General features: G+C 43.0%; 1 protein-coding gene across 9 annotated transcripts in view; it reads left to right on the top strand.

Annotated features, from left to right (window-relative positions):
* Positions 1–10,177, top strand: part of cabin1 (calcineurin binding protein 1) — a 38,950-nt gene extending 28,773 nt beyond the window's left edge. For 4 of the 9 annotated variants that reach the window (XM_085180236.1, XM_085180235.1, XM_085180234.1 and 1 more), the window contains 5 exons: positions 1,276–1,350; positions 5,301–5,562; positions 7,987–8,148; positions 8,278–8,480; positions 8,563–10,177. In XM_085180236.1, coding sequence (XP_085036362.1) covers positions 1,276–1,350; positions 5,301–5,562; positions 7,987–8,148; positions 8,278–8,480; positions 8,563–8,706 — 846 coding nt within the window. In that variant the 3' untranslated portion in view covers positions 8,707–10,177. Of the gene's footprint in view, positions 1–1,275; positions 1,351–3,361; positions 5,575–7,986; positions 8,149–8,277; positions 8,481–8,562 lie in introns of those variants that run through there. The other 5 variants (XM_085180233.1, XR_014877202.1, XR_014877203.1 and 2 more) reach the window with 5 other exon arrangements.
* Positions 10,178–13,090: the final 2,913 nt, after the last annotated feature.

Genomic DNA, 13,090 nt, shown 5'->3' with positions numbered 1-13,090 from the left:
TTGGTTCAGAATCTGTTCAAATGCTCTCAATTGTTTGCAAACACTGTCTGTTAATGATGCCATTACAGTTCTCTAGAAAGTGGTGCTGGTCCTCCATAACTGTCAGATATTTTTTGTTTTGTTTTGTGGTTGTTGGTCTTTTGTTTGTTTTTGGGGTTTTTTTTGGGGGGGGGGGTTGCATTAATAAAATTAACCTTGTTGTAAATTAGATCTAACTGCAGGATATTGATAGTTTTATTTCAGATTATTTGTTGAAATTTAAACATAAGGGATTTTTGAGAAGTTTTAACTGGCAAATAAGCATGCACACACATGCATCCTTGTGTTTTCGTGGGGAGGAAGTTCAACAAGTAAAGAGTTTGCAGAGAGCTAGAGATGAAAGCAGAGGGCTGTCCTCTGTGACATGTTGAAGCTTGACTCAGTCTCTTTCTACAATAAGCAGTTTGAAAACTTGATTGAGGATGCTGTAAATTCCCTCCCTTTGGGGGTCCCTGAATTGCTGCAGACAGCGAACGTCGCTGTAAACATGCTCACGCAGCTGTTAAAGCTGCCACAGACAAAAATTCGATAGAGGAAAAATAAAGTCCCCCTAAATATTTGTCCTCTCACAGGCCTTACGCCCACTCCTCTGGGTAGAAGTTGTCTGCTTAACTCATACAGACAACTATGTCTCGCAGTCACGGAGGACCTTAAACACTTGCCTATAAACTGGAAAACATTTGGACAACAAAGACCTGTGATTGCCTAAATTCTCCAATCGGGGTTTCATTTTCCAAAACAATCCTGAAAACAATCAGTGGTAGATTCTAGATCTTTCTCAGAGTACTTGAGTTACAATATGCTGAAAGGTTATTATCCAATTTGTGCCCCCGAAGATGCCAAAACCTGGCTGCCTACTTCAGCTTCGAGTGTGCTGTGTTGTTCTCTAGCTAAGCTTGCCAACTCCCACACATCCACCAGCTGAACTACGCCTTTCTTTACTTGTGCTAATGATCAGATGCGAAAGCTGAGGAGAGAAAAAATCGTGCTGGCTCAGAATCAGATTAAGTTGGTGTCGGTTTGGCGTTGGTGTATGAGGATTAATTAACACGGTATGTTTCTCGGGACAGGTCACTTGAGAAATCTGATGAATTTGTGGTGCTATAATCATTGCTTCTGTGTTTATACTGCACGGAAACGTATGTGAACAAGTTGACATTGTGGAATCTGATTATCTGTAGATGCACTGCGTTCCTCTGCTCTAAAATCCTCATTTTGCCTTTTCTCCTGTCTCAGGTTGATGAGGATGTGGCTCTGGACCAGGCTGTGAAGTTCTGTCAGATACAGTTGGCCACTTCTGCCCAAAGACAGGTAAACCTTTGTAACTCAGCATGTTCATCTGCCACCTTTCTGCTACACCCACACCTTCACATTTTCCCTCATCCTTGTGGTGTAGCTCCCTGTAGCACGTGCTTAACTATGGGTCTATTTCTTCATTATTAAAGATGATGCAAAAAAAAGAAAAATCCTGAGATGTGCGTTGCATAGCAAAACACAAATTTTAAGGTTTTCTTTCAAAACAAATTAACAGGACACCAGAAATGTCTGATAAACTGCAATCGTCTAGCTCGCCCATCTGGCGAATCCAGCAAGTTTAATTCTAGTGTTACATGTCTGCTGATTTAGCTCATAATAGCACTTGTTATAATATATGTTCTGTGTTATGTGTGGGGTTAAGTGTGCAGCATCTGTAGTAAAATGTGCTAAAGTGATGACTAACTTGGTAATTCCCAGACTTCAAGTCTAACCTGCTCCTGCCTGCCAGTGCTAAATATAGCCCAAAGCGTGGTGTGAATGCTCCCTGTTGTCCCTTCAGCCTCACTCAGTCGCTGCCAAACTTGTCATCATTTTCAGCGTGGCACTGATATTCAGGTTGTTTATTTGCACAGGCAATATGCATATGTCTTTCATTTTTTAAGGTAAAGTGAAAGAAACAAGTAAATACTTAGTGTCTGTGTAATCGCAGACAATCAGCTAGTGCCTAAGCACGTTATCTCAGTTTTGTCTCCAGTACACGGATTCCTCATCGAATCATTACTTGCTCTGCCTCGCTCTGGATCAGTGTCTACCCCCCCCCCCCCCCCCCCTTCCTCTCATCCCTCCTCCTGCCCACACAGTCATCAAGGGTCTCTCTGCCCACATCCTGTTGTCACGGTGATGTTCCCTGAACTTCAGGCTCATGTGTACCACAGTTGTAAGCAAAATAAATCTGTGTTTTTTTCCCCCAGTTCAGCGATCGCACCATCTTATTTTCTGCATGATTCCTTTTGTTCATCTTGGTCTTTTCATTCGTTTGTCTACTTTCCACGCGACGCTTGACTCATAGATGATTGCAGAGAGCTGGAAGATGCCATGTGTAAAAACTACAGTTGTTAATTAGTAGCAGTAAATTATATTTTTGTTTTTATCTACATGTATTTAATTTCACATTATTTTGTTTATCTTCTTTTTACCTTAAAGAGGCTAATTATAATATGCATAAAGAAGTGAATTCCTTATTTAACTTATACTGGGCCTTTGTGCAGCCACCTCAGTTCACCATCTGATCCTCTCCCTTTAAGACCAATGTCCTTTTAAGACATTTTTATTTCTGATTTGCTGCACTTCATAAACATCATGCCACAGAAATTCAATTTCACTGACATCACACAGAGCCAGGAGTAGAAAAAACGCTGTAAAGAGCCTTTAGCTTACTTCGGGGACTGTATGCTGACTTATGTTATTTCAGTTTAGAATAATTTAAATGTGAGAAAATTGAAATGATGTCTAAATAATGCCATTATTACGGTTGCAGAAGCCTAAACCCAGATGCATCCACACTCAAAAAGAATTAAAATTTGACCACTTTATTTCATTATGATCATTTATATTGGATGACTAATACTTAACAGCTCATACATGGATTCTTAACAAGACACAGTCATGCCGCCTGACTGCCGGAGCCAAAGGAAAATCACCAGCATTGTAATTTATTTTTTTAACCACCTTCTCAGTTTTTTTCCCATATAAGCTAATACAGACGTATTGCCTTTACTATGTGCATAGTCATCTGCCCAAAGGCCCATTGTGAGCCAGGAAAATCAGTGAATTACTCTGATAGGTGGCCTGTATGCACTGGTGAGTGTCCTTGCATGCCCAGGATGTGAAAAACGGAGGGTGCTTTTCTACATCAAAGCTCATTCTGTAGTCTTATCTAACTGCTGTTAATGTGTAATTATTGTGGCACCATCGCCTGTCGTGGTTTGCATTTGCTTACATTTGTATGTGGTGGGTAATGTAGATCGTAGCTTGAGGAATTTTTTTTTTTCCCTGCCGCTTGCAGATTCACACATTTCCTTCAAGCCCCCACAAATAGAGGGGGAGGGGGAGGGAGAGGGAGCGAGTCCTTTGAGTGCTGAGCTGGAAAATCAGCTGTGTTGTCCTCTGTCTTGTTTTCACTGGAGGAGTCCATACAATTTGCTGTCAACTGGTGAATGTGAACTGAGGGGCTATACAAAAGCCCAGGATAAGTTAAGTAAGGATAACACTGAATTGGTGGAGGTATTTTATTAAAAACTCCTGTATTTGAGCTGGAACATTATGGGTTTACTTCAGTAAATATGTTGTGTTTGCTTCGGGGTGGCTGTAGCTCAGGAGGTAGAGCAGGTCACCTACTGATCGGAAGGTTGGAGGTTCGATCCCAGGCTCCTCCAGTCTGCATGCCAAGTATCCTTGGGCAAGATACTAACCCCAAGTTGCTCTCCGATGCGTCCATCGGAGTATGAATGTGTGTGAATGTAGTTAGAAAAAAGCACTAAGTACAGATAAAGTGCTTGTGAGAATGGGTGTGACTGGGTGAATGTGGCATGTTGTATAGAGCGCTTTGAGTACTCCGGGAGAGTAGAAAAGCGCTATATAAGAATCAGTCCATTTACCATTTACCATTTCACAGTGAAATGCCAGTATTGCTTCATTTTTGGAGGGCAGTTTAATGGAAAAAGTTTGTTTCCGCTGTGTTGGAAAGATCTGCCGCGGCTCTAATCTGATCGACAGCCCGATCTGTGATGACGGAGAACAGTCTTTCGGTTCATTGTTGGACCTCGACCACACGGGAACGCTCAACCCTGAATACTGGCTTCATGCTACGTGCTGCAATCTAATGTTTTTCTAAGTGCACAGTCCAGCTGACTTGTTGGTGTCTCTATTGGGGATGTTTAATTCATGAGATATGAATCATCAAAGCCGGCTACGGAGCTAATGCTTGCTTGCTTGAAGCTACTGTGCTGCTCTGCGTTGGGCTGGAGGATCTTTTGCTCTCCAAGCTTTGGGAAGGCTACTCTGCTTGTTTAATTTTGCCTGTTCTCTGCTGTGTGAATCCCATGGGAAGCTTCACTGCACGCAGCTGTGAAGTCGAACACAATTTGACTTCATCTCCCTGCAGACACCCAGGGAGAACTGGGACGAGAGCTCTGTTATTGCCAAATTTTCTTGAGCTAACGTACTATATCTGTCAAAGGCCACTTGTCATGACAGAATATACACTATGACCCTAGATGTCTTAACAGAGCTGTAGCAGATGCGGTTTAGCTTTCACAGGTTCTTTTGCAAGTATGAAGTCATATTTGCCTCTTTTCCATCCCTGCATAATTAATGCTGTACATGTCGGTTTAGCCTTCTAGTCAATATGAAATGAATTCATTCCTGAATGTCTCACATTTTGGCTCGGTTTGCACAATAGACCGAGCATCTTGTGTGTCATGTGCTTAGAAAAGCTGTTTTTCATCCAACTTTTTATCCATTTAGATATAAAAACTAGAGGAGAAGGTGTATTCATTCCTTTTAACTGTGCTCCTCTGTGTTGCCATGACAGCGGCTGTGGGAGCAGGGCGGCTGTTGTCATAGGTTGTTTGTGCAGCTCTTGTGTTTATAAGTGGTCCTCAAAAGGACATCCACCAAAGTGGCTCAGATCTGAGCTCACCATAACCCAACACACAGTCCAGCGGGCAAGTGCTGCGAGCCCGTGAAACCCCGAGGAGCGGCATCAAAACTCTGTAAAGGATTCATTACTTGTTGTGTGAAAGAGGCAAAACTAGCACGGCTGATGTGTGTTTGAAAAGTGCAGAAATATCGACTCTGCTTCTCTGAGTCTCGCAGCAGATCTGTCTCAAGGGGAGAGGATGTACAGTACTCAGAAGTCTGCCGGTGCAGGGGGTGGTTAGCCAAGGTCAGTCACACCTCCTCATGAACGCTGCTTTGTCTTTTTTTGTTTTTTCTGTCTTCAGCAGGCTTCGAGCGATGCCCCGACCACACCTAAGTACACAAAGGAGCAACGAGACCTCTTCTTCCCTGCCTCCCTACCGACGCCCGTCCTGGTCAGCCACTCCACCTGCCACCCGCTGTCCACCCAGGACAGCCAAGCCAAGGTGGTGTACGAGCCCCTGAGCAAGCTGCCCAGACCTCAGACCTCAGGCTTCCACGATCAGCCACAGCACAGGAGAGGAGCCAGCCACTCTGCTGCAGCCATGGCCTTCCTGCCACAGACAGGTACAGCAGCCTCCTCCCACACACATCAAATGTTGCGACGTCCTCTGATTCTGCAGACAGAATTCGATGCAGTTTTTCCATTAAATTCTGCTGCTTTAAGTGGAGCTCCAGTTTCTAATGATCCTACAGTGCCTGTGTCCATGTGACCAGCAGAGGGCGCCTGTGGGTTTCAGCAGCTCAGTTACATAACAGCAAGCTCTGGCCTGGTTATGTTTTGCCTTTTGGGTTTTGTCAGTCCACCAACAAGAGTTTGAGAAATTCACATCCTCCAGATTGTGACTCTGTGTGCCTACGTGAGCTCCTCGAAGGCTTTGGCTTAATCACCGCAGATCTCATAATGAATATTCAGCTTATCTCGTGTTTGCTATCAAAACATGTCATTCTTTCCTCTTTAGGTTTTTAGGATGAGTAGAACTGACATTTCTAAAGGCTGAGAGCTTGAATCTGTAGTATGCAAATTTAGTGTGTGAACCTTTTCTTTGTGGTCAGTAGATTTAGCATCAGTTAGTTAGAATAATCATTTGACGACGGTCATGATGTTGTTGACTAAGTTTTTTTTTTGTTTTTTTTTCTTTTGCCTTTCTTACCTGTTTCTACTCTTGAGACACAGAAAGGTAGTTTAAACGAACCTTTTATTTTCAAGGGGCAAGCTCCCTCAGGGTCACTACACAGGTAGAATAACAGACATGGATACTGCGAGTTGGAACTCATTCACATTTTCAGAAAATGAATACACATAGGGATGTTTAAGTTGCATTGACAGACATGAATGAAACATTTGATCATTCTTTAGCTGTTAACCAGGCGGTAGTGAAGGAGGCTGCCAGTCAGTCACAGGACTATTATTCACACTCACATTCACACCTGCAGGCAGCTTAGAACCAGTGAATCTTTCATGTGTTTCTGTGTACAGAGAAGAAAACACATGTGGCCAAACCAACTCACAGTAGGAGTTATATTTTCTTAACCATGAACGCATTAACGGAAATATAAAAAGACAAAGGCAACTTGCAGTTTACTAGTTTTTTATGTTTGACTAATAAAGGTGAATTAAGTCTCAGAATACCGGGTATTACACTTCTACCACCATCACAGATTTCAGATCAGGGTTCTTTGTGTGTCTCGTCTCTCTGTCATGCCTGGCATTTTGATGAACATTGCTTCCCATCATTGTCCAACCATTTGCAGCAGATGGCTGCCCCTCCCTGAACCTGCTTCTACAGGAGGTCTCTTCCTGTTCTTCCCCACAGCACCCCCCCCCCCCCCCCCCCCCACACACACACACACACACACTAATATTGTAGAGTGGAGTTATTATTTATTATGTTATTTTTTTCTTATTTCTTTTGGTTTTTTTGGTCTTACAATATAAGGCAACTTCAGGCGACCATTGCTGGGAACTGGCAGCTCCCCAACATGTCAATATTTATCTTGGTTTTTGGGTCCATTTCATGACTTTCACACCTAAACAGAACTTCACATGGACTCATTAGTGTGAGAATTAGAAATTGTCCTTGAAGTACAAATATCTCTTGCCGTGACACACTGGTGATTATTATTATTACTTATTGAATTGCATTCATCATTCATTTAGCGAGAGCGTAACCAGGAGCTGCATATTATGAAGTTGTATAGCTTCATGTCCATTTCCTAAACTTGCATGACCTTTGAAGTCTGAAAACACATGCAAAAGTGTGTTTGCATGTGCGTGCAAACACACACTGGTCGGTATGAAGCAGCACTGCACTGATGTGTGTTATGTAACGGTTTCCTAGGCAACATTATGGGTGAAGACTGAAAACGTATTAGATAATTTTTGTTTTCATATTTGTGTCCGTGTCTGAGCTGCAGGGGGAATTTTTGCAGTTAGTGTTAGCAGCACTGTTCCTGCATTCATTACAAACGCTTGTCTAATGAATGAGGCTGTGAGGTCCCAATCAAAGGGAAACTTGTTACTGTCAATTGTCTGCTAATAAATACCAAATATAAGGAGATTTATTACAAAATAATCCCCTCATTCATCGGCGACAATCAGTCACTTGTGAAAGTCCTGATGACTTTCATGGGACCCCTAGTCAAAAACACATTTCTGTGTGTGTGTGTGTGTGTGTGTGTGTGTGTGTGTGTGTGTGTGTGTGTGTGTGTAGCCTCTAATCGTGCTAAAGAAGGAAAGCAGAGAGAAAGTGAAATGGTACGCAACTTTAAATCAAAAGCATTGGAAACCATTCTGAAAAGAAATGTTTCTTGTCAGTGTCCAGTTGATTTGCTATAAAAGCTGACATTTTACAATTTGCTGAAATATTTAATCTTTTTATACACGGATTTATTTGTTTTGTTTTGTAACTTTAAAGCACAGTTTTTGCACACTTGCAAAGTATTTTGTTGGGTCGAATCGATCCCTAACATGTTATTTGTTGCTCGCAGAGGAGCGGGAGGAGCCTGCAGAGGGACTTTTGTACCGACAGCAGGAGTCGCACCTTTGCCAGCAGATGAAACTCGCCACTGTGTCCCAGCAGGGGCAGGAATCAGCAGCAGGCTGGTTTCAGGGGGAAACTGCCACATGTAGCACAACACAACCTTGCCCAGGTCATTACCTAAGAATCAAAGTGTCTTACAAAAACATGCGTAGATTGGATTCAACAGATAATGCACATAACAGCACCGTTAGTGACTGTGCACGCCTTCTTTCTTTTTCTTCCACACTCTTTCTCTCAGACCAGCAGCAGTATGCCAGCAATGACCAGTCGAAGCTTCCAGACCCCAGCCGAATCCGCTCCCGAGTCCCGCCCAACATGCCAAAGCTTTTCATCCCTTCCACCGTTACCAAGTTCCCGCCAGAAATCACAGTAACGCCTCCGACCCCCACGCTTCTCTCCCCCAAAGGCAGCATCTCAGAGGAAACCAAACAGAGACTTAAGGTAAGCACTCTCAATTACCACGCATACGGCTCTCTGTTGTCTCAGCACTCAACAGTGACCCCTGCTGTCTGCTCCTGTACAGAACGTCATCCTGTCGTCCCAGTCCGCAGCCACAGTCAAAAAGGACACTCTGACCCAGCCGGCACTGGAGGTGCAGGAGACATCCAGCCAGGAGTCGTCTCTGGAGAGCGAGTCGGACGAGGAGGACGACTACATGGACATCTGAGCCTCGGAAGGCCTCTGAACTCATGACACATCCAGGCTGACTTTGCCAAACTTCACTTCCCCCTATTCTTAAAAGCAAAAACAAAAAAAACAGGATGTTCATACCTCTGCAGCTGTCTGTGTTGATGCTCTTGTCCCCTCACGTGCATTGCAAAACAAAAAACCCCGCACTCCCACTGCAGTATTCTCATCGGCTGTCATGTCGCAGTGTTGCTCTGGTGATGATGTATATGACAGACAATGATGGCTTTCGTCTCACAGCATCTCTGTAATGTGCCATTTATGCATATCACTCTTTAGCTTTTTGAGCTCTCCTGTGACAACTTTGGGGGAAAAGGAAAAAAAAATCAGCCTTTAAAGCGAGCCAGTCCCGTGTTTATGCATCTTCTCGTATGTTGTGTGCTAACTATATCGCCAAGCTGCAGCTTTCCAGTCGTCTCACGAGCCCACTGAACTGAGGCGCCTCGGTCTGGATGGGCGCTCAGCAGCATGCACCTGCTGTCCTCCACTCTGATAGTTTACTTGGGCATGAGACGTTCATCTCCAGGACACAATGCATTGCTACACGAAATATTTCAAAGGACACAAGAACAATCGGCTGCGTTTGATGTTCGCCCGTGGAGCCAACGAGCCACACGGCCTCATGACATGTAGCAGGTTGAAAATGTTTACACTTAACATTCGGGATGTTTTTCAGTTTGCACTTAACTTTGCGCTATTTTTGTACTCACTGTATTCCTTGTACTATTTTTTTCTTTCTTTCCTTTCATGTGCATTTGTAGCTAAGAGGAACAGTTCTTACCAGGATGGACCTCCATGTCACCAGCATTGATCTGTACTCATATGGGAAGGGGTTATTGGAAATTAGCTTTTTTTCTTTCTTTCTTTCTTTTTTTTTGGTACGTATCAAAATCCAAGTATCTTTCCGACATGTTTTGGCTTTCAGCGGTCAACTCTTAAGCTCGAGAAGCACTTTTCGTGATCTTTCCCGATCTTTGACGCGTCCCGAGGAGGACTCTCTAATCCCGATGCCTTTCCATTGAAACCATTTTGGTAAATTTGTCACAATCTAGCTTAACTCAGAGGAAGACAACAGAATGTTTTTTAAAGATTGTTTTGTTTTCTATACAAGATGTTAAAGAAAGTTATTTACTGATTATGTTTCTTGAAAGTCTAAAACATAATTTTTCAAAGAAAGCGTACAAGTGAATAATTGTAAACTATCACCCTTGATAAAAGAAGAAAAGTTTTGTATTTTATTTCACGATTATTTTTTGGTGTAAGATAGTTTTTCTATTGTTCTGCCGAGCTTCTGGGAATGTAACGCGGCTAAAGAGGGCGAGCGGGTCGAAGGCTTGAGCTCGAGCTTCGCCCGGCTCCCCTCTGGTGCAGGCTGCTGAAGTGGAACTGTTCTCTGTGTCTGGACTGAATGCATTATAGATGTCAAACCAAAAATATATTTGAGAAACACATGATCTGCACTGTGTGTGCTGTTTGTTATCAGGTGCAATGTGTGCATCAAATTAGATGGTTTGTTTGGGGAAACCAGCTGTAACTTACAAGAGCCGTGGATGCAGACTGATATGGTGCGGATGGAGATTCTCATCATACAGTGTAAGTACTTACGTGCTGTTGCTTGACTTCACTTGATTGCTGAAAAAGTTGTGACGTCAGAAATGTTGGGATGCTGTGTAAAATGTAAATAAAAGCTGAATGGAATTAATTTTTAAAAAAAAATTATTTTGTAATTTGCCAGCACCCTGGGGGAGACGGTAGCATGTTGACTGCTCTGTTGCATCACCTGTTCTTTTGTTATTTTAACACTGCTGACATATTTTCCAACTTTTGCATCATAATATTTCAGGCTTCAGAGCGTCCTTTGTTCCATCTTTAATTTCTTAAGGCACCAAATGTTTTCACTGGCTGACTGGTCTACTCTGCAGACAGCCCAGTTTAGCACTCAAGCATGCTGCTGTGACATGTGCAGACTGTGCTTTGGCATTGGCCTGCTGAAATAAACAACGATTTCCCTGAAAGCAGTCTGCATAATAGAATGTGTCACTCCTAGTCTTGTAAATATTAATGGTGCCTTCTCAAACCTGCTGCTTACGTTCAAGTTTTACCCACATGAACTCTGAGCAGTGAACTCCTCCCCACGTTTACCTCTGAAAGACTCGGCCTGTCTTATGTTCTTTTTATACCCAATCATGTTACTAATTAACCTTATTCATTATGAGATGCTTTTTTAGGTGATTTCTCAGTGTTAACTCTTGATGTGTTTTCTTTATAATATAAACAGTTTTATTTCTTTTTTTATCATTTGCCTTTTGCATTTTACACAGCGCCCCAACATTTTTTGAAACTGTACGTTAGTTTTATTTCCAAGTATAAACACCCATTGTCCACTATGTTACCTACACCTTGCTAGTACTGGTTTGGACCTCCATGGCACAGATTCAACAAGATGCTGGAATCCTTCCTCAGATTTTGGTTCATATTAACATCCCAGATGTTTTCTGTCAACTTAATATTTAGTGTCTGTGGAGACCATTGGAGTACACAACAACTCATTGTCATGTTCAAGAAACCAGCTAGAGATGATCCGAGCTTTGTGACATGGTGTGCTATCCTGTTAGACGATGGGTGCACTGTGGTCATAAAGGGATGGATATGGGCAGCAGCAATAGGATGTGGGGTTTCAGCGGCATATCAGTTGGTACTAAGGGCTCAAAACTGTGCTAACAAAATTTCCTCCACATCATCACGCCACCAGCAGCAGCCTGAGTCACTGACTCAAGGCAGGATGGATCCATGCTTTCATGTTGTTTACACCACATTTTGACCCTGCGCACTGAAGCTGCAGCAGATATTAAGACTCGTAAGAGCAGGCAGCGTTTTTCCAGCCTACTGTTGCCCGGTTTCAGTGAGCCCCAGTGAACTGTAGCCTCAGTTTTCTGTTCTTAGCTGACATGAGGGGCACCTGTTGCATTCCTGTGCTGCTGTAGCACATCTGCTTCAAGGTTTAACATGCATTCAAAGATGCTCTTCTACCTTCAATGTAACAAGTGGTTATTTGAGTTGCTGTTGCCTCACTGCTCAAAGCATTCTCCTCAGACCTCTGACATCATCAAGGCATCTTTCTCCCTAAAAACTGACGATTCTCTGTAAACTCTACAGATGGTTGGGTGTGAAAATCCCAGCAGATTTTCTGGCAACAACAACAACTATGCCACATTCAAAGTCACTTAAATCACCTTTCATCCTCATTCTGATGCTCAGTTTGAGCTTCAGCGGGTCATCTTGACCACGTATGAATTCAATTGCTGCTATGTGATTAGCTGATTAGATATTGGTGCGAGCAAGCTGCTGTACCTAATGAAATGGCCTATGAGTGTCCTTTTAATAATACATTTACAATAGATTATATAAGCATTTATTATTCATGTCAGACAAAGTAACACATTTAGCAAATTGTATTGTAACAAAGTCACGTTTAAGCAATCTGACAACTATGAGTGCAGTTTGAGGCTGTTGCTCTAATGTTGAGTCAACTCTCTGTTTAGTCAGAGGAAAGCAGCCTAGAAGTGTTAAGACACCTTACAAACAACTCTCATTGGACAGTCTAAATGTCCCACACTTAAAGAAAGCACAAACCTTTGGGGGGCACACATGGTGACTTGGATTTCCCACTATTTCCCGTTGTCTGCATTTTATTTTCTGTTGTGATCAAATAACTTAAAACCAATAACTCCCAAAACTCATTTCAGGACAGCTGAAATTGAGGTCTTTTCATCTGGTACAATGTCATACATCTGCCTTAAGGAGATTCACAACTGGGGCACTGTGCACCTCCTAAGACTCAGCTCTGGTGAAGATGGATTTCTCCTCTTTCAGTCCTCCAGCTGGTGGAGCTGCACAGCCTCTGAACTCCTGCAGCCATCTGACCACACTGACTGCGGTCAAAGGGCTTGTGCACAGTGGTGTGAAATCTCCGACACAAGGGAAGCCATTAGTCTTCATTAGCAACTTCCAGGAGTTTCTTATGAAGTGCTGTGAAGTTGTCATTTGCCCTCTTTGCCAGGCAAGCTAGATGTGAGATTTGTTTTCTTATGTGGTGGACCAAATGTGAGGTCCCCCAGCCCCAAGTTTGTGTAGATGAGATCACGGCCACTCTGCATTTAGGACAGGGATGTCAGAGGGGGCATGGAAGGATCCTCTCTCCCATTTTTCTTCAACTTTTTTCTTAAAGTGACCAATCATGACACAGCACCTCCAACGATCTAAAGTAAATTGATCGCTCCTCTCATTCGTCGTGTTAGTTGCCGGCTGCTGTCTCTACAAACCACTCAATGTGGCTGATTTAGCATCAAAAGGACTACGCTGCA

Source organism: Neolamprologus multifasciatus, chromosome 12 (genome assembly GCF_963576455.1).
Source record: "Neolamprologus multifasciatus chromosome 12, fNeoMul1.2, whole genome shotgun sequence".
Taxonomy (NCBI): domain Eukaryota; kingdom Metazoa; phylum Chordata; class Actinopteri; order Cichliformes; family Cichlidae; genus Neolamprologus; species Neolamprologus multifasciatus.
Note: the sequence above shows the minus strand (reverse complement) of the source record. Positions and strands in the feature narration are given on the sequence as shown.